Here is a 20,805-nt window from a genome sequence, read left to right as displayed (position 1 = left end):
AATCTAAACTCTGAGTCGATTAATCAAGGAATAAAATATGGATATTTAAATATCCATTTAAATTTTTCATGATTTCAAATATGTTGAACCACCACAGATCACTCCTGGATCAACTGTGAACTTGTTACCTGATAAGATGGGAAACAAATGTCACCTTTCTTTGCATTTTCCATTTCCTTGATTGTTCCAACTGAAAGAGAAAGGATGCAGTAACATCTACTGGGTGACCACCTGTTCGGGCACTCTACTCAGCCCTGAGGATGCAGAATGGCCAACACCTGTTCCTGGGCATAAACACACAGTATCCTGGTTAAGATCCAGAGCCTGGAATCTGGCGCACCTGTGTTTAATTCCATCTCGGCTACTTCTTAGCTGTGCTGCTTTGGGCAAGTTGCTAAGCCTCTCTGAGCCTTGGTTGTCTCTTCTTTACAACAGCGATGATACCCACTTCATCAGGGTGTTGCGAACCACAGAAATAAATGTGGTCTGACTATGAATGGTTAGCACAAAGCCAGGCACGGTAAGCATGCAGTAGTAGTATAGCCAACTTTAACCTCATCCTGACATTGAGAAGTTGGTGAAGGTGGCAGACCTATAGGGCCCATATGATGCTCTTAAAGGCATTTTAATCTATAAGGACTTAGAGGAAGGCGTGACTAATTCTTCTAACTGGGGAACTCAAACGGGGGGACCCAGAGGAGACATTTCAGGTGGGTCTTAGAAGATAGCATTTTGCCAGGTGTACGTGTAAATTACTATCGAAATGAAAGGCTGGTGTTTTTAAAGCAGTTCATTCTCATGAGTAATACATGTCTTCTGTTTTGAAGAAATATGGAAATGATAATTGAGGCATCAAGGGAGTGTGGGAAAACCTCCGTTAGCCTCATTCATTCTCTCCATCTGTTCCCCATCACTGTTTTAGCTTCAAAACCTTGTTTCCCCAGGGCTCGCTGAGTCATATATTTCCAAAACATTCTGAGGACGGTGTGGATCACGTCAAAAGAGAGCACGCTGGGCCTGACTCAGTGGCCGCTGGCACACACATCAGCCACTTGGAGTCAGGCCTCACTTTGCCCTCACAGCCACCCTTGAGGTCACTGGGATTGTCCCACCTAACAGAGGAGGAAACAGAATCACAGAGACTAGCTCGCCCCAGGTCACACAGCCAGAATCCAAGTCTTTTTCACTCCAAAGTCTATGCTTTTAACTCCCCCATGATGCTGACGACGTGTGTGATTGGGCAGGGCCCTGGCACCAAGTTCAGATCCCAGCCTTGCTACACACTAGCTGTTGACCTTGGCAAAGGCATTTATCGCCCTGAGGGGTTTTGTTGTTGTTGGTTTGGTTTGGTTTGTTTTTGCACTGGAGTAATATCCAATATCATTTTCCTTGGCAAAAAGTCACAGTGCTACATTTTTTAAAAATAAAACATCCTACTTAAGATTTTTTTTTTTAATATACAAGTCGGTTTAAAATGACGGAAGTTCAAACTAAGAAATCTGCAGCTTGTAATTTACTAATAGAAAAAATTAAGACAATTATAAGATCTATAGCATCCAGCATCCTCTCAGTTCCCTCATGTGTAAAATGGGAATAATATTATCGACCCCACAGCGTTGATGTGAAGGCTGACAAAGTAGATACGGGAAGCTGTTAGAACAGCGCCTGGCGCCTAGTAAATGCTCAGTTGGGCGTTGCATGGTGCTGTGTTGATACTATTTTATTAAATGGATGTGTAATAGGGGAGGAGCCGCCGCGCGGTCCGTATCGCGAGACCTAGTGCGAGACTCTTCGCGTGGCGGTTAGAGGTCCCGCTCCGCCGACAGGCAGCCTCACAGTGGTCTTCCGCATCGCGGCCTTGTCCCCGGGGCCGGCGGGTGAGCTGGGGGCTGTGTCCCGCAGAGCTCCAGAGCCCTCGCCACGGCCGCGCACTTGCCGGGCCCAGGCCTTGAAGAAGCTGCAAACCCCTCCCGCATCCCCACCTCCGCGACCTAATGGCAGCGGCGGTCTCCGTGGGTCGAGGTCCATGGAGGCCTCAGCAACGGGAGTAGACGGACACTGCCATTAAGGTACCAGCTTCAGACAGCTTCAGCCTCTCCGTTCAAGTTTCAAAACTTGGTCCAGCTTAGATCAGTTGTCTCCCCCTAGGAGGTGGCCAGAGGTCAGGGTTAAGTTGCGAGGACAGTGCAAATCATTACTTCAGGTCCGCCTCTGTGTTTGGGGCTCTTCTCAAAGCAGGGCGATAGTCGCGAGCTGGGCATTCACCTGCTTGGTATTTGCTACCACGTGAACTCTTGTCGATCCTTTACAAATGGTTCTCTCCAGGTTAAATGAAAGGCCTGAGGGCCGGCGGGGTCCTGGGTGCCAGGCTCCCTCAGTGACGACGGCTGGGCGGAGTCTGGGGGCCCGACCCTGAGGGCGCTGCCAGCTGAGATCTGCCTCTTCAGCCGGGCCTGGGCAGTGGCGGGAGGACCCAGCCTGGGTGCTGGACGAACCCTCCCGGGCGGGGTAACTGGCCCCCGCGGGGACCCCCCTCCTCTCAGCCAGGGCCTGGACCTCAGAGGGCGAAAGTTGAGCCTTGGGACCTTGCTCTTCCTTGTCAGAACAGAGAGTAACATTTGTTTTGGTGGAGGTTTACAGGAACACCGTGACCTGACCTCAGGAACGAAGGATACGACACCAAGAAGTCTGCAACAGCTAACCATGCCCCTCCCTCACCTTTCTTGTAAAAGGGCTTCGCTGAAAGCTTTTGGGGATTTTGGATTTCTTTTTAAGGCGTGAGACACCCGTCTCCTTGCATGGCCCTGCAGTAAACCTTTCTCTGCTCCAGACTCCGACGTTTTGGTATTGTTTGGCCTCACTCTGCGTCGGGCACACAGACGTGCGTTCGGTAACAGACGCTGTGCCCCTGAGGCTGTTACACTGAAGACTGGATCCATGCCTTCCGGGAAGCATTTGCCGGGTCCTCTTCCTGGTGGTGTTCTGCAGTCCCAGGTCTGGCCCGTCTGCTTTCAGTATAAAAACTGAATTTGATTGGTGTGCACAGAGATGCTTGGGTCTGTTCATGTGACTCAAGTTCACAAGCGGCTGAAATAAACCGGCGTGCCTCTGTATGAATTAAAATGAGAATTCTGTGTCAGAGGGTCTGTCAGTGCCTCTGAGAAGCCCAAAGACGTCCAGGGGTTGGTGCTGAGGCTGCAGCGGAGGCTGGGAGCCAGTGGAGGGTCTCCCTAGCTGGTGGTGAGGCTGGGACACGACTGCGGTGCTGCCTGTTGTGAGGCAGCTGAGTGGCAACCAGAGGCTCCTGGAGGCCCCTTGGATGCCTGTTCACTCTGCTCCCTCTGCTCCCTCTGCTCCCTCTGCTCCCTCTGTTCCCTCTGTTCCCTCTGTTCCCTCTGCTCCCTCTGTTCCCTCTGCTCCCTCTGCTCCCTCTGTTCCCTCTGCTCCCTCTGCTCCCTCTGCTCCCTCTGTTCCCTCTGCTCCCTCTGCTCCCTCTGCTCCCTCTGCTCCCTCTGTTCCCTCTGTTCCCTCTGCTCCCTCTGCTCCCTCTGCTCCCTCTGCTCCCTCTGCTCCCTCTGTTCCCTCTGTTCCCTCTGCTCCCTCTGCTCCCCCTGCTCCCTCTGCTCCCTCTGCTCCCTCTGCTCCCCCTGCTCCCCCTGCTCCCCCTGCTCCCTCTGCTCCCTCTGCTCCCTCTGTTCCCCCTGCTCCCCCTGCTCCCCCTGCTCCCTCTGCTCCCTCTGCTCCCTCTGTTCCCTCTGCTCCCCCTGCTCCCCCTGCTCCCCCTGCTCCCCCTGCTCCCCCTGCTCCCCCTGCTCCCTCTGCTCCCCCTGCTCCCCCTGCTCCCTCTGCTCCCTCTGTTCCCCCTGCTCCCCCTGCTCCCCCTGCTCCCCCTGCTCCCCCTGTTCCCTCTGCTCCCCCTGCTCCCCCTGCTCCCCCTGCTCCCCCTGCTCCCCCTGCTCCCCCTGCTCCCTCTGCTCCCCCTGCTCCCCCTGCTCCCCCTGCTCCCCCTGCTCCCTCTGCTCCCTCTGCTCCCTCTGCTCCCTCTGCTCCCCCTGCTCCCCCTGCTCCCCCTGTTCCCCCTGCTCCCCCTGCTCCCCCTGTTCCCTCTGCTCCCCCTGCTCCCCCTGCTCCCCCTGTTCCCCCTGCTCCCCCTGCTCCCCCTGCTCCCCCTGCTCCCCCTGCTCCCTCTGCTCCCCCTGCTCCCTCTGCTCCCTCTGCTCCCCCTGCTCCCTCTGCTCCCTCTGCTCCCTCTGCTCCCCCTGCTCCCCCTGCTCCCCCTGCTCCCTCTGCTCCCCCTGTTCCCCCTGCTCCCCCTGCTCCCCCTGCTCCCCCTGCTCCCCCTGCTCCCCCTGCTCCCTCTGCTCCCCCTGCTCCCCCTGTTCCCCCTGCTCCCTCTGCTCCCTCTGCTCCCCCTGCTCCCCCTGCTCCCTCTGCTCCCCCTGCTCCCCCTGCTCCCCCTGCTCCCTCTGCTCCCCCTGCTCCCCCTGCTCCCTCTGCTCCCCCTGCTCCCCCTGCTCCCCCTGCTCCCCCTGCTCCCCCTGCTCCCTCTGCTCCCTCTGCTCCCTCTGCTCCCTCTGCTAGCCCGTGTTTCTTACTCCTCAGCCCCTTCTCAAGGAGCAGCTGACCACCCCTCCTTTCAGTGACCACAGGCTCCCTCAGCAGACAGTCACGCTGCTGCAACCGTCCAAGATCGCCTCCAAGTCAGGGACGAGGAACCTTGGTGGATCCCCGTCTCCTTGGCCACACATTTGTGGACGGCCCCTTGGTCTCTCCTACACACGAATGATCGGACCCATTACACTTAGAGGAGCCCTGATTCTATACTCAGAGCTCACTTTTTCTCAAAATTCAGGGCGTATCTTCTGCTGAGAAGCGGCTTAGCATGGGGGTTTAGAACATAGGCTCTGGGGTCAGACCACCTGGGCCCATGTCCAGACTGTACAGTCCTAGGATCTGTGTGGTTTGTGCCTTAGTTTCTTCATCCGTAAGTGGGGATATTATATCTACTGTGTTAATTTCCTATTGCCCCTGTAACAAATCACTACAAACTTGGTGGCTAGAAATTTATTCTTCTGGAGGCCAGAAGTCCAAAATCAGTCTCACTGGGCCAAAATCAAGGTGTCAGCAGGGCCATCCTCCCTCTAAAGGCTCTAGGGGAGAACCCTTCCTTATTTCTTGCAGCTTCGGGTGGCTGCATCACTCCAGTCTCTGCCTCTATGGTCACATGGCCTTCTCTTCTGTGTGTCTCAAATCTCTGTTCCCCTCTGATAAGGACACCTGTGGTTGCCATTTAGCCCCTTCCTCTCCCAATAATCCAAAAAAATCTCCCCATCTCAAGATCCTTAACTTAATTAGACCTGCAAAGTTTTTACCATGTAGGGTAACATCACAGGTTCCTGAGATTAGGACGTGGACATCTTTTCCACTGTGAAGACTAGGATGGTAATCTGCCCCAAACGCTTCATTCAGAGATTTGCCATCTTGTTGGCTAAATCCAGTTTTAGACATTCTTAGAACCAAAGCTGGCAGTATAAGGCAGAGATGGTCAACTTCAGGCATCTGTGTAAGACTGATGAACTAACAGTTCTCATGTCTCTTCAGGGACATGAATTCCAAACATTGGTGGGTAGAGAATGGCAAAAACACCAACAAGCGTCTTTCTGGCTTAAGTACTAACGTGGCTGGAGCACTAGCAAGGTGTCCCTGGGACAGTCCCACATATACCAAGCCACCCGGTTCAAAGAAATCTGGGTCATGTTCAGTCAGTCTCCCTGATATATAAGACTTTCATTTCTTACTTAATGTACATGTTTATTGTTTGAACTTCTTACAATGAGCATGTATTACTTTTACAACAACCTCAAAAATAAGAACATTTTTAAATTTTTTGATTGTTTCCGTTATCTAGAATCCAAACCCCATACTACGGTGGTTCAGGTTCTTTATAATTTGTCTCTGCAAATCATTTTCTTTCAGTTTCCCCTAGAGAAGCTATTTTCCAACCACGACCATCTACCTTCTGGTCCCTAAACATTCACTCAGCAACTATCTATTGAGTGTTGTGTATGTGCTAAGTAATGTTCTAGGAGCTGGGGTCACGACAGTGAGCAGATATCCTTGCTCTTGTGGAACTTACATTTTTAGTGATATCTCTGTTCCATATGTTAATTCTTATTCTTCTCTTTTCCTGACGTGTCTGTCCTCTCATTCTCTGACAATATCCCCCCATTCCTTCTGTCTTAGTTCAGATACTGCATCCTCTGTGAGGACCCCAGGGTTACCCTCCATCAGAGATAATTACTTCCTCCAAGCGTCCATGTGCCTTGCCTGTACCTTCATGACAGTGCTTCTCCTGCCTAGTCTGCATACTAGATGCATCCAAGGTGTAAAAGCAAAAAAAAAAAAAACTGGACTTGGACTCAGGAGACAGGCTATGAACTCTGTCTCTGTGAGAACTGGGCAGATAAGAGCTCCTTCCTCCCAGGCTTGTCATGAGGAATAAAGGAGGTGCATGTACAAAATATTTAAAACAGAAAAGGCCCAGAGTTAATGGTCAGTCATTACTTTCTGAATGAACAACTGTGCTATAATGATGTTTTTGGATTTGTATTAAGAATTATCTGGCAGCTAACCTGGGAGCTTGTGCCCAGTACTCCTTGAACATTTCTTGAATCTATTTTGAATGTAATCTGACGTTGTTTGGGGATTTTTTTTTTTTCAGGTATTCTGTTTACAAGGACCCAGCAGGCTGGCTGAATATCAACCCCATCAACGGGACTGTCGACACCACTGCTGTGCTGGACCGCGAGTCCCCATTCGTCCACAACAGCGTATACACTGCCCTCTTCCTGGCAATCGACAGTGGTGAGTCATTTTTTAAATGCCAATATGTGAGTATTTTTCGGTTATAAATATATTTTTACATTTTAACATTTCTTCTGATATACGTAAAGGTGTGCTTGGGAAGAATTAAATGTGAGGGGGGCAGGGAAAGCAAATGTGTAAACACACGAGTCAGTAAAATCCCCAAGTGCTGGAATTCCTGGGTCTTTGTCTAGTTAGGGGTCAGAGCAGCGAGCTCACTGGGCTCCGTCTCAAGTAGGCGCCAAGGCTAGGAAGCCACATTGATGTCCTTCATCTTGGTGTCATGTTCTCATCTACAAGGAGGGTTTTTTTACCTAATGCAAGTTGAAAGGAAGTCCCAGAGGACATCACCGACCCTGACAATTGAATTGTTCCCTCAGCTTTTTTCCTCTTATGATATGCACCATGGAAAGACATCAGGTCCCCTCATCTGGTAGCTTCATAAGCGCAGAACAATTGCTGTTCGTTCAGAAGCTAATAATGCAATATCCACAATTCAGACTCTGTTCCAGACACTGGGGATACAGTCGTGAACAAACAAAAATCACTGTCCTCGTGCAGCTGACACAGTCATGGAGAACGGAAGGAAATTGAGTAAAATACATACTATTCAGAAAAAAAAGAAAGTATACTATTTATGTATGAAACAGGAAAAAGAGATAGCAAATGAAAGGATGCTACAGTTTGAACCAGACAGCCCCGAGAGGCTCACTGAGGAAGTGACATTGAGTAAAAACATGAAGAAAGTGGGGATGGGGCCCCTGAAGCAATCTAAGGGAAGAGCAAGGAGGCTGGGGGCTGGAGCAGAGAGGGCAGCGGTACATGAAGGGGATGGGGATGCAGATCATGTAGGGTCACGTGGGCCTCTGTACAACCCTTGGCTTCTACTTTATGTTGAAATGGGATGCCGTAGCCAAGTTCAGAGTAGAGTTCAGAGTGCCATGATCATTCTGCTGCTCTGTTGAGATCAGACATAGGAGACAAGGACAGAAGTAGGGACACCTCTTAGGAGACTGAGGACAACCTAGGAAAGATGGCGGCTTGGACCAGTAATAGAGTAGGGGATGAGAAGGGATCGGATTCTGGAGATACTCCATATATTTCAGACTCAGAGCTAACAGGATTTGCCATTGGCTGAGATGGGGGGAATCAGAGTTGGTTTCTGGGTGTGTTAAGCTAAGGTGTCTACTGTGTCAATCACACAAGAAGTTTTGCTCTCCCTGTAATTCCTAAAAGTCAGCCGTTCATAGCTGAAGATTCGGTTTTTGAGTCCTATATGTATATCAAAATGAATATTTTTATAGGGTTCTTTATATGTGCCTTCATTACCCAATAACGGGTGAACTAAGAATTCTCAGAGGCTGGGTACTTACACAAAACCAAGTAGGAGAGCACGTGTCTAAGAAGTGAGTGATCGGTGTGGCACCCAGTAGGCAGAGCGGGTTTCACAGTGAAGTCAACCTTTGAATCTGGCCTTGAAAGACAGGATTTGGATAAATGGCAGGGTCAGGAGGTGGGGGTGCCTGAGGGCATAGAGCAGAGGAGTCAAAATTAAAAGGGAGTGTGGCATGGGAGGTAAGAAAAGAAAAGAGAAGGGTTACATCCACTGTGAGTAAGTATGTAGAAACCTATTTGGATGTATACGGGAAAGTCATATCTTCAAGACATCTCAAAATCCGGGCAAGTCATCTGATAGAGCAGGCACCCAAAGGATCCTGTAAGTTCTTGAGGAGGAAACTGACACGATGAAATAGCACATGGACATTCATCAACAGAGAGCTGGACCAGACACTGTGCTTGGTCCTGGAGACTCAAAGGTGAATAATACATTGTCCTTGTGCTCAGTGAGCTAATGAGTTACTTGGCAAGTTAGGCTAGCAAACAGAAGGTGGCAGTACACTGTCACAACTGTCCTACTGGAACTAAGCCCAGAGGAGCCCCTCATCCAGCCTCAGAGGTGGTCACGGGGAGCTTCTTGGTTGAGGGGATCTCTAAACCGAGTGATGAAAGATAGGTTGAGAAAAGGGAAGGCATTCTACTAGAAGCCTGAAAGAAGGTGGCTATGTGAGACACTTAAACATCGGTCGGCAGTACTGGAGGCTCCATATTTACAGAGATAAGGTTACGAGGTCTTGTGTGGAATGCCCAGCTCCTATCACAGTGCCTGACTTAGAGCAGGCACTCATTTATATGCGGAATAGATCATAAAGTAGATCATGAAACGCTCCATATGCTATGTCAAGGAGTTTGATTTGGTTATCAAACTCCTCGAGAATAAACGCTGTACTTTAGAAAGATAACCCCCGTGGCAGTGTAGAAAATCAATCAGATCATGATGAGACATGAGGCAAGGAGGCATTAGAAAGCTGTGCAGAAATCAAGGTAAGAGAAGCAGTGGAAGTCGTTTGGGTGGAGTGAGTCTGGAGCTGGGAAACACTGTTAGACATAGCAGGTATCTTAGTTGAAAGGGTCAAGGTATGCCTGCTGGCAACAGAAACAAACTAGAAAGGGTGAATCTAGAAAACATCTGGATGGAAAAAACAAGGCTTTGAAAACAACACATACTCAATATGAAAGAGAGAATGGTAATACGAAGATTTCTAGTGAGAAATCTAGTCCATTAATAGAAATGGAACTGGTTTCAAAGGATTGTTCCCATGTTGTCCGTATGGGGTGGATGTTGAGATGATCCCATGAGACACTGCAACATGGGACTGAAATAGAGGCCAGGAGGTTTTACTTAGGGAGTCACAATGCAAGAGATTGTCGCCATCAAAACAGATAAGTTTTGTAGAAGGAATAGGTCTAGACAGGAGTGCTAAGGGCCTCAACAGTGGAGGACAAAAAGCCAAGAATTCTAAAATGCTTTTCAAACAAAAAGTATCAATTATAGATCAGCTAAAGTAATGATTTCAGAGTTCTGTACTACGTAAAAGTATCTGTACTTGTAGAGAAAATTCTCAGCTAAGAACACCATGAAGGAAGTTTGAAACCCAGCAAATAGTTTAGTTATCATTGCCTTATAAAATATTTTATGCAGTTATTCATCCAAAAAACTAGAAATGAAATACACTTTAATTTTTGCCGGAAACAGGAGTCTTCTCTCCAGATGTGACTGGGCAAGCTCCTTATAGATTCTGAGGCTCAGTTTCTATAATACTTCTACAAAATGAGGAAGATAATTTCTACTTACGAGGTTGTCGTGAGAAAATGAAGTGCTGTGCCCTCTACACTCTCCATCAAAAGCCATATTAAATGTTCAGTAAATGTCAGTCCCACCCCAATGGGGTTATAGACAGGAAGGAATACGGCCGAGAATGGTCCTCAAGAAATAATGCAGTTTGAAATCTATTTCTTATCTAACTCTGTTAATACTAATATCAGACAAGGAAATTCCAATCTGGTGTCACAGATGTTTCCAAAGGATAGAAATGTCCCTGAAGATGGAATGATAAATAAAAAACAAGTTGGCATTACTATATAGAACCATCATTAGAGATGATAACCTTGAATAAGGCTCAAAAGACTTAGCGCAAAAAGAGAATAAATTTTCAAAGACCTCATAAATCAGAGTAACTTTTGTTTAAAGGCTCGTTTTTGTCACTCACTGAAAACTTATCTCTAGATATTATGGTTAACCAGGAAAAACCAACAGTAAGTGCTGTTAGATCAAAGTTAGTAGTACTAACTGATGTCTCAGTGTTATCCAAAGTAAGCATTTGATTTTATTAATTTTATAGAAATTCAGTGTATTTGATGGAATGAAAGAATAAGGAATTTTTGTCATACAACACGAGGGAAGCTAAAGCAAAATAAATTGATTTTCTCCAAACAAGGAGTCACTCAGGAATTTATGCCAAAACATGTCAATAAAATATATGGTCATGGGAACTTTATGGTAGGATGTAGTAGACCCGTGTCCCCACTGCAAAAACTAGAAAAATCTGGATAGATTACAAAGATCTTAATTGTAAAGGCATCAGAGAGCTGCAGAAGCAATGAAGCCTAACTCAACTAAAAACTAAAATAGGAAAGAAGAAAGAAACATTCTAAAAAAAAGTGTAGGGCCACCAACCACTTTTTTCTCTCTGAGACTATTTTAGATTCTGGGTGAGGATCAGGCCTGACCCAGGCAGGGCCCAGGATGGAAAGAAATAAAAGAGAAACACTTGTAACGGTCATGTGGCTGGTGTGACAAAGTGAAAACTTGAGGGCTCTTAAGCACATGGTTATAGATAAAGGCCTTTTAAAGGGCAGAGTAAAATCTCCTGGGGTCTCACTGAAACAAACACCTAACAAAGCAAGCAAACTTACCTTAAACACACAGCCATTCTCTCTTTAAGACGTTTGCCAGATTTTGAAGGTATGAGGGATTGGAGGATGGGATGGCTGATGCTATAGACTGAATGTTTGTATCCTCCCCCCAAATTCACATGTTGAAATCTAATCCCCAGTGTGCTGGTATTTGGAGGTAGGGCCTTTGGGAGGTCCATGGGGATGGAAGCCTTCATGAACGGGATTAATTCCCTTACAGAAGAGATCCCAGAGACTTCCTTCACCACGTGAGGACACAGCACAAAGACTATATTGAAAACTACAAAACACTACTAAGAGTTTTTAATCCTGTGTAAATAGAGACCTATACCATATCCGTGGATTAGGAGACTCAATGCTATTAAAATCTCAGTTCTCTCCAAATGGACCTAAAGGATTCAATGCAATACCAAGCAATATCCCAGGTTTTTGTTTTGAGAGAAAGGGGAAGAAACAGATTATAAAATTCATATGGAAATACAAGGGGCTAAAAATAGCCAAGGAAATCTTGAAGAATAAGTTGGAAGACTGACACTACCGTATATCCAGACCTATTAGAAAACTGTAATAATTCAGGGACTTCCCTGGTGCTGCAGTGGTTAAGAATCCGCCTGCCAATGCAGGGGACATGGGTTCGAGCCCTGGTCCGGGAAGATCCCACATGCCGCGGAGCAACTAAGCCTGTGCGCCACAGCTACTGAAGCCCATCCGCCTAGAGCCCATGCTCCGCAACAAGAGAAGCCACTGCAATGAGGAGCCCACGCACCGCAATGAAGAGCAGTCCCCGGTTGCTGCAACTAGAGAAAGTCCACATGCAACAACAAAGACCCAACACAGCCAAAAATAATAAATAAATAAATAAATAATGTTTTAAAAAAAAGAAAACTATAATAATTCAAACTGTGTGGTGTTTGCTCAAACATAGAAAAAACTGACCAGTGAAATAGAATAGAGAGTTCAGAAACAGACCCACACATATACAGTCCCGGATTATGACAAGGACAGCATGGTAGTGCAGATGAGAAAGCGTGGTCTTTTCAATAAATAGTGCTGGGTTAATGGGGCACACATATGAAAAGAATTATCCTGACCCCTCTCTTATGCCATATATAATAACCAATTCTAAATAAGTTACAGGTCAAAATATGGAAGGTAAAATAATACATCTTTTAGAGAAAAACATATTAGAACATACTGATGTCCTTGGCATAGGCAAAGTTTTTTTAAACAGGACACAAAAGTACTAACGACAAAAGGGAAAAAATGATAGATTATATTAAAATTAAGAACTTCAGTTCATCAGATTATACCATCAAGAATATAAAAAGCGGGAATTCCCTGGTGACGCAGTGGTTGAGAATCTGCCTGCCAATGCAGGGGACACGGGTTCGAGCCCTGGTCTGGGAAGATCCCACATGCCACGGAGCAACTCGGCCCGTGAGCCACAATTACTGAGCCTGCGCGTCTGGAGCCTGTGCTCTGCAACAAGAGAGGCCGCGATAATGAGAGGCCCGTGCACTGCGATGAAGAGTGGCCCCCACTTGCCGCAACTAGAGAAAGCCCTCGCACAGAAACGAAGACCCAACACAGCCATAAATAAATAAAAATTAAAATTAAAAAAGTATATATATATATAAAAAGGTAACCCACAAAATAGGAGGTATTTCTATTACAAAGGAATCCTACAATCTATATGCAAAAGACATCACTCAAAGAGGAATGGGTAAGGGACTTGAACAGGTATTCACAACTGAGGATATACAAATGCCAATAAACATATGAAGAGATGCTCAACTTCATTCATCAAGGAAATAAAAATTAAACTATCCAAATATAAACTAAAATACAAATTGATCAAGGAAATGCAATGAAATTCAACACTCAGCACACCTTCAAAATGACTGAACTGAAAAGATGGAAAATGCCAAGTGTTGGCAAGGATATGAAATCATTAGAACTCTCATATCCAGCTGCAAGAAGTGTAAACTGGTACAACTACTCTGGAAACTGCGAGTATCAACTAAGGATGAACATATGCATCCCCTATGATCCAGGAATTACATGCCTAGCTGTACATCCAACGGAAATGTGTGTATCTGTTCACCAGCACCCCTATGCCAGAATGTGAGTAACAGCACTATTCATGATAGCTCAAAATTGGAAACTATCCAAATGCCCAACAAAAGTAGAATAAATAAATGGTGGAACATTCACACAATTGGGTCTATACAGCGCTGAGAACGAATGATGTGCAGCTATTCACAGCAACATGGATGAATCTTGCAAACATAACATTGAGCAAAAAGAAGGCTGAAGCAGAAGATCACATATGGAATGATTCCATTTATATGAAGGTCAAACAGGCAAGACTAATCCATGCTTCCAGATTACGTTGTGGAAGGGCTCTTTTTTTTTACTGAAGTATAGTTGATATACAATGTTGTAAATAACTATATATATAGCTATAAAAGAATATATATATTCTCTTTCAGATTCTTTTCCCTTATAGGTCATTTCAAAATATTAAATTTAGTTCCCTGTGTTATATAGTAAGTCCTTGTTGTTTATGTGTTTCATATATGATAGTGTCTATCTGTTAATCCCAAACTCCTCATTTATCCCTCCCCTTGCTTTCCCCTTTCGTAACCATAAGTTTGTTTTCGATATCTGTAAGCCTCTTTCTGTTTTGTAAATAAGTTCATTTGTATCATTTTTTTAAATGAGATTCCACATATGAATGGTATCATATGATGTTTGTCTTTCTCTGTCTGATTTCACTTAGTATGATAATCTCTAGGTCCACCCATGTTGCTGCAAATGGCATTATTTCATTCCTTTTTATGGCTGAGTAATACTCCATTGTAAATATGTACCACATCTTCTTTATCCATTCATCTGTTGATGGACATTTAGGTTGCTTCCATGTCCTTGCCACTGTAAATAGTGCTGCAATGAACATCGGGGTGCCATGTGTCTTTTTGAATTACGGTTTTCTCCGGATATATGCCCAGGAGTGGGATTGTAGGATCATACAGTAGCTCTATTTTTAGCGTTTTAAGGAACTGTGGAGGAGTTTCTTGATCTTGTATATACTGGGCTAACTACATGGGTGTGTTCAGATTGTGAAATTTCTTCAAGCTGTGTATTTGTGGAAACATGAAAGTTTCTATATTTCAATACAACTTAGGAAAAAATATACATATGGCTACACAGAGAGCGTGTCCCTGGTCCACTGTGCCTTCCCCAGGAGGCTGTGACCATTCATGTGCTGTTTAAGTATCCGTTACCCTAAAGCTAGACTCTCAGCATCTTGTAATTCTAAGGAAGGACAATCCCCAGCTGCTGGGGGGGAGCGGGGAGCGGGTGGCAAAACTGCCAGGAGGGGTGAATGACAGGATGTCTGCAGAGAGAACAAGGTGAAGCATGCGCTCTGCAGTCCCTATAACACTTTGCAAAAAGCGAAGTGACCCCATCATAACTCCTACACACAGCTCTACTTACTCAGTTCAGAACAATGGTAAGGCAGCACAGAAAGAGAATATACTTTTTAGGTACCTCTTAGAGACTGGAAACTGTGATATCAGAATGGAAGAATGTAAAAAGATAGATACAGGGCTGGAAATCTGTTCTGAGTTAATAGAAATTAAAAACTCTTTGGACCTGTTTGCTTGTGGGGCCCAAAGCAAGTCTATATAGACTCCAGAATCGCGCTTCACAATAATATGGATAATGCCCCGGTTATGGACGATTCGGGGAGGACAAGACACTAATCACTCCCTACATACAGAGGCTAGGTTGTAACCCACAGGACACTGAAGGATGTACAAGGCACTTTTCGTAAACGGTAATCGGTTTTAATGAGCTATAAATTACCTAACAACATTGTTTTATTATAAGCGAAATGCTTTTCTTTTGCTAAAGCAGAAATGGCTGTGGTTGAATGATTGGCACAATAAAGCCTTTCATCCTACAGATCAGTACGGTGTGACCTTTCATGTTGGCGAGCAGTTTACCTTTAGAAACGAATATCATCACTCACCTTATGTGGCCCAGATTAGTGCCTTCAGAGTACAGGAACTCCTTCATTAGAGACTTAAACGAACACAGAATTTCTGGCATGTGTTAAGAAAGGGGAAAAAAAAATAATGACTGTTAAGGAAAATACCAAGATGGAGAGACGACATTCAGGAATGCAGTCAGGTGGCATCCCTTTGGGGATGTGCTGACAAGGGGCAAAGCAGCAGCAATTAGCACCGGGCAAATCCCAGTGTGATTATCATTGCTGCTCAGGTAATCACCAGAAAGGTCAAGTGTTAGTCTCACTGTCTTATGTGGGCCGAAAACTGCCACAAGCAGTTTCTTGTAAGAGTTCTGGAATCCCACTGGAGATTGTCATGGGCAGAAAGGCATAGCCGGCTGATGCTTCTTGGCTTACTGCCGTCTGCTCAGGATTCTATCAGGCTGGTCTTCCTACCTCCTTCTCACCTGTAACCTCATCTTTCACTCCTCCTGTTCTGAAATCGTATAGGGTTCAGCGTTCCATGATTGTTATTGAATGGCTCTTATGCCCTCAGAGAAGTTCTAAATTGTGATTCCAAATGCCAGACGAATATTTTGCTTCAGGAAGTTCAAATGCCCTTGCTCCCAGCACCCAGGCTATGCAGAGAGTTTAAAGAAAAAAGAAAAAAATTATCCCTCTTAGTTCTTACTAAGGCTTGGTGCATACGAAATAGTTTGAACCAGGAAACGCGTACTATCTCTAGCGTCCATATGAAGCCTTTATGTGATTATCAAGTGTCACATCCCCATCTATTTTCACTTAAAAGAATAAGGGAATGATAGCATAAAAACAAGCCCAATTATCGCTAAATTCAGCAGCATGTTTTCTTGACTTAGCAACTTGTATAAAGTATGTTTGAGTCTGTCGGTTAAAAATGTGCTGTGGGTTACTAAGAAGACCCAGATAGAAAACCAAACATAATAGCTGTAAAATTAAAATGGAATTGACTAAGATAATGATTTTTCATAAGCTAAGATATATCATGTCCTAACCTGTCTTTTCCCTCAGTCTCCTATATAATAGACGTTCTGATAACACAAACTGATTCTAAATTGAAATATTGTGCAAAATACTTTTAAATTGATTAAAAGAGAAAAAAAGTTATTTGGCCCCATAGTGAAATGACCGCAAAACTACAGGATAACAATGGCCCCCAAACTGGGGATGACAGGGATCTGAACTTCAAAAAGATGCCTCTTTGTGTAGATCAACCAAGACTGCTTAGGGGATGTAGTAAAATTATTTAGATTAATTCTACTTAAAAGATGCTAGTTTGGATAAAATCAAGCCATTAGTTATGATGGCAACCCAATTAAGCCGGTTTAACACCCCTTATCTCAGCTGTTATAGTAATTGAGGAAGAAAAATAAATTGAAGGCCCAGCCATCATTCCTCGTTATTTCAAGTACCAGTAAAATATCAATCACGTTGAAAATACTAGCTACAATTTTGTCACTGACAAAATGGCCCGATAAAAGAACTCTTGAGATCTGGTAATAGAAAGGCTGTGATCAGAGCCATCTGTAGGCAGCAAGTACACTCCACAGAGAGAGTGGGGCCTGGTGCTCTGCTACGCCTCGGAATGGGCCAGCTCCCCAGCTTCACTGTGCCGCCATCAGTAGGAGACTTAGGCCCTCTCAGCCTGTTGCCCTACCTGCAGAGTAAGGATAATGCCACCTGCCCTGCTGAGTTGTTACAAGGATGGGAAATCATGAATGCAAAATTCCTGGTGCCTTGTAAGGACTTTAATATTGTAAAACTTAAATATTTAAGTCAACCCACTTGAGCTGAGTTATGGACTGATTTTTCTAAACTTATCATTGCAGAGTCATCAGTGTCTGAAGCAACTATGACATGCCATCTGACGACCACCCTTGTGGTGGTCTGAGCATTTTTCTAGAGAAGGGACGGGCTGCAGAGCCCTCCACTCGGAGGAGGGCTCTAAATCAGAGAATTAGCCAGAAAATGCTGCCTTCGCCATGGGCATCAATTCATGGAGCTTGCTTCTGTCTGAATGGGGAGACTTAAGCCACCCTTCATCTACCTGACAGCAGGACATTTCCATGTTGACCAGCCAAATCAACCATCTTAAACATAATGTTTTCAAACGTTACTGGGGAAAAAAGCTGATTTGGGCATTAAAATACTGTCTGCAATGCCCATCTATGCCAGCTCGGTTCATCCTGCCGAGGGGTCTCTTAGCTTGTACTCCTTGGTATTCCCTCTTCCCCAGCTTGGGTAATAGTGTCACCACCTGCACGGTCCCCAAGCTGGAACCCCATCCCCACTGAGGCTCCTGCCCCATCACTCCCAGTCCAGCTCTCACTATCTATCCAGCCTCCTGAATCCAGCCTCTGCTCTTGCATCCTGGCTGCCGTCACCTCATCCCCCATCGTCAGTCCGCATTACTGCACTGGCCGCCCAGCTGGTCCTCCTGTGCCCTCTCTCCTCACTCAAGCCCTCTCCTTTCCCTGCCTCCAGCATCCGCTGCTCTTATCAAAGCCAGCATCCTGCTTAAAAGTCTACGAAAACTTATTCCCACAAAATAGCCACACGATTCCCTCCATCTAGAGCAACCTTCTCCAGCTACACAAAGTATTCTCGCTTCTAAGCCACATCTTCATGGAGCCTTTGGAACTGTCCCCAGACAGTTAACTATTCCATGCCGCAAGCTCCCGTGACATTTTATCCTCATGTCTCTTCCCGCACTTAAAGCGCTATCCTGCATCTGTTTACATATCTGTTCCTGCCACACTGCTAACATTTCAAGAACAGGCACCCTGTATGGTTGATTTTTGTACATATCCAGTAATTCACAGGGCAGAGCCCCAATAAATAATTATTAGCTGAACGAATAAAATAAAACTGTCATGTTTAAACATGGCCTCCAAATCAACTATTCCCCTACTTTGGCCTTTTCTTTAAAGTCCGTAAAACGGAAACAAAAAAAGCCAAAAGGTGGAATTTTTTTTTTAAACAGTTCAGGTTTCAGATTATTTCTCCTCCAAAAGAATTTTTGAGTCTGAATTATGTGAATAATTGCCTCAGCTCTACATTGAGTATCACCCGTGGAAACCTGGCACTGCAGTTTGGAAATCTATTTTCTACCAGGTTTTTGGTTGGTTTACTATTAAATGTTTTCAAAATATAAAATGAGATTGGTAAGATCTCTATTAACAAAGCAATAAAAAATGCTTATGAATTAAAATGCAACGAGATTCTTGGCTTACAGGGCACATGCCAAAAAAAAAAAAAAAAGATCTGTAAAATACTGATCCTGCAAACCATAGTAAATAGAACACAGGGATGAACTAAGCAATATGAAGGGGGACCATACAGAGAAGAATCCTGGTTCACTCCCATTTCTGAGCAAAGGTAAAGATAGCTTAGAGCCCTGTTCACATGAAATAAGAAATGTGACATTTATTTGCTCACAGCTGCTTAGCAAAGGTTCAACAGATGCCCAGAAATGCGGAAGGAACTTGGGGGGAGTAGCTTGCCCCACCCAAGCATTCTGCCCTGACAGACAAGCCTCAGAATCTAGCAGGGGTGCCCAGCCTTCAGTCAGGGGCCACATCTGAACTGTGGTTCCTCATGAATTGGCCCATCCTCCTGATTTCCCTCCCAGAGTTGAGGCCTCAGGCTTTCCTGAGACACCCAGCTGAGGTCTCCCTCCTTGTACCTGGTGTGGACTCCCTACTCTGAGCCCCAGTTCCACAGACCCCATCCCACACACACCCTTGTTTCTGCCCTAGGTGGGGGAAAGGAGGACACTTTCTCAGAATACAAGGAAACGTATGGAAATATAAACACATATGATTACATGCATGGAAAGAGCAACACATCCTTAGCTTTTTCAAATCAACCTAAATTAATTCAAAACTCAACCAGGGGAGTTTAGGCTTTTTGAGCATGAGCCACCCATTCTCCTTGTGTGGCAATATATGATAAACACTGCATTTTCCTTCACCACACACACTCACAAAAATCTACCAGGTAGGTAGGTACCAGGTACCTATTATAATAGGATGGTGACGGAGAACAGTCCTGATGCTCAGAGCCCGTGGAGCTCAGAAATGAGCTTCCTGTCTTTCTCTCCTCTCACTTTCTCTTCCTGCATTTTATTCTTCAAGCAGGCAACCTCACTGTGCACACTATTCCCCATACAAAATTCATGATTCCCAAGGTAAGACACGTGCTACACGCCTCTAGGCCCAGTGACTAGAAAAATTTACTACCTTCCTTTACTTCTCAGAGCTAGCTTCTGAAAGTTCTTGCTGAGATTCAACCTTCTCTGCATATGAAGCCAGCCCAGCCAAATGTGGAAAGACCAGGGACCCTATTCTTCTAAGGGGACTCTCTTGAGGAGATGCACTGGGGTCTTATCTTACTAGTCTAGGGACATTGTAGCATGTGAAAATCTGGTCCCTTGCATGCACATGTTCATAGCAGCATTATTCATAACAGACAAAAAGTAGAAACAACCCAAATGTCTGTTAGCTAGTGAATGGATAAACAAAATGTGGTCCATCAGCTGAATGGAATATTATTCAGCTATAAAAAGGAGTGAAGTACTGATTCTTGCTATAACATGGATGAACCTCAAAAACATCATGCTAAGTGAAAGAAGCCAAACACAAAAGGCCATGTTGTATGATGCCATTTATAGAAATGTCCAGAAAACACAAATCTATAGAAAAAGAAAGTAGATTAGTGGTTGCCTAGTACTGGAAATAGGTATGAAGAGTTAGTACAAATGGGCCCGATGTTTCTTTTTGGGGTGATGGAAATGTTTTAAAATTAGATGGTGGTGGTAGTTGCAGAACTCTGTGAATTTACTAAATATCAATTCATTGTAAAAACAAATAGAGAAAAGAAAGAAGAATTGGAAAAAAATATTTTTAAATCCTTGTATAACTTTTGAGTTTACATTTCTGTTTCTGATTATTATGGTAATCATGGTTATTATTAAAGGAGATTGAAAAGAGAAAAGTATTATTTTAATGTTAATTACCTGGAGAGATAATCATTACTTAGGTTTTGATATATTTCTTTCTAATCTTTTTCCTAATCATATATATCTTTTAATTAGAATCACACTGTTTTTGTCTGTTATATCATGCACATCATATGTATGTGTGTGTGTATATATATATATGTATATATATATCTTCTGAATAATGGAACATATCAGAAAATTTCAGTGTTTTTTTGGCTAAGTGGAAATCCTGTTTGGTCAGGGTTCTGAGTAAAATAACATTCCCATAATTTAAAAAAAACAAAACAAACAAACAAAAAAAACTGGCCCTGCTTCTCATTACATCCACCCACAGCATCAAAGCAGTGCCAGGAGACCCACATGTGACATGTTTCCTTGGGTACAGGCCTTAGCTCCACCCACCTTCCACAAAAAGCAATGTATTGTTGGTCGCTTAAGTAACGAAAGCACAGAGATTGTTTTTTACCCTTTCTACCAATGCTTGATTTGATGCCAACCACAAGCAGCAAAATACCTAAACTTTGAGCTCCACAGATGAGTCTGGCGCAGATGGTGGGTTGTGCTACGA

At 44.8% G+C, this 20,805-nt stretch overlaps 1 protein-coding gene across 1 annotated transcript in view; it reads left to right on the top strand.

Annotated features, from left to right (window-relative positions):
* CDH13 (cadherin 13) overlaps positions 1–20,805 on the top strand; it is a 647,236-nt gene that overhangs the window by 605,919 nt on the left and 20,512 nt on the right. The window contains exon 9 of the mRNA XM_082366865.1: positions 6,722–6,864. Within this exon, the coding sequence (XP_082222991.1) occupies positions 6,722–6,864 (143 nt within the window). The remainder of the gene's footprint in view (positions 1–6,721; positions 6,865–20,805) is intronic.

The sequence above is a fragment of the Balaenoptera borealis genome (assembly GCF_965194805.1).
Source record: "Balaenoptera borealis genome assembly, chromosome: 19".
In the NCBI taxonomy this organism is placed as follows: domain Eukaryota; kingdom Metazoa; phylum Chordata; class Mammalia; order Artiodactyla; family Balaenopteridae; genus Balaenoptera; species Balaenoptera borealis.
This window is presented reverse-complemented; position numbering and strand designations above follow the sequence as displayed.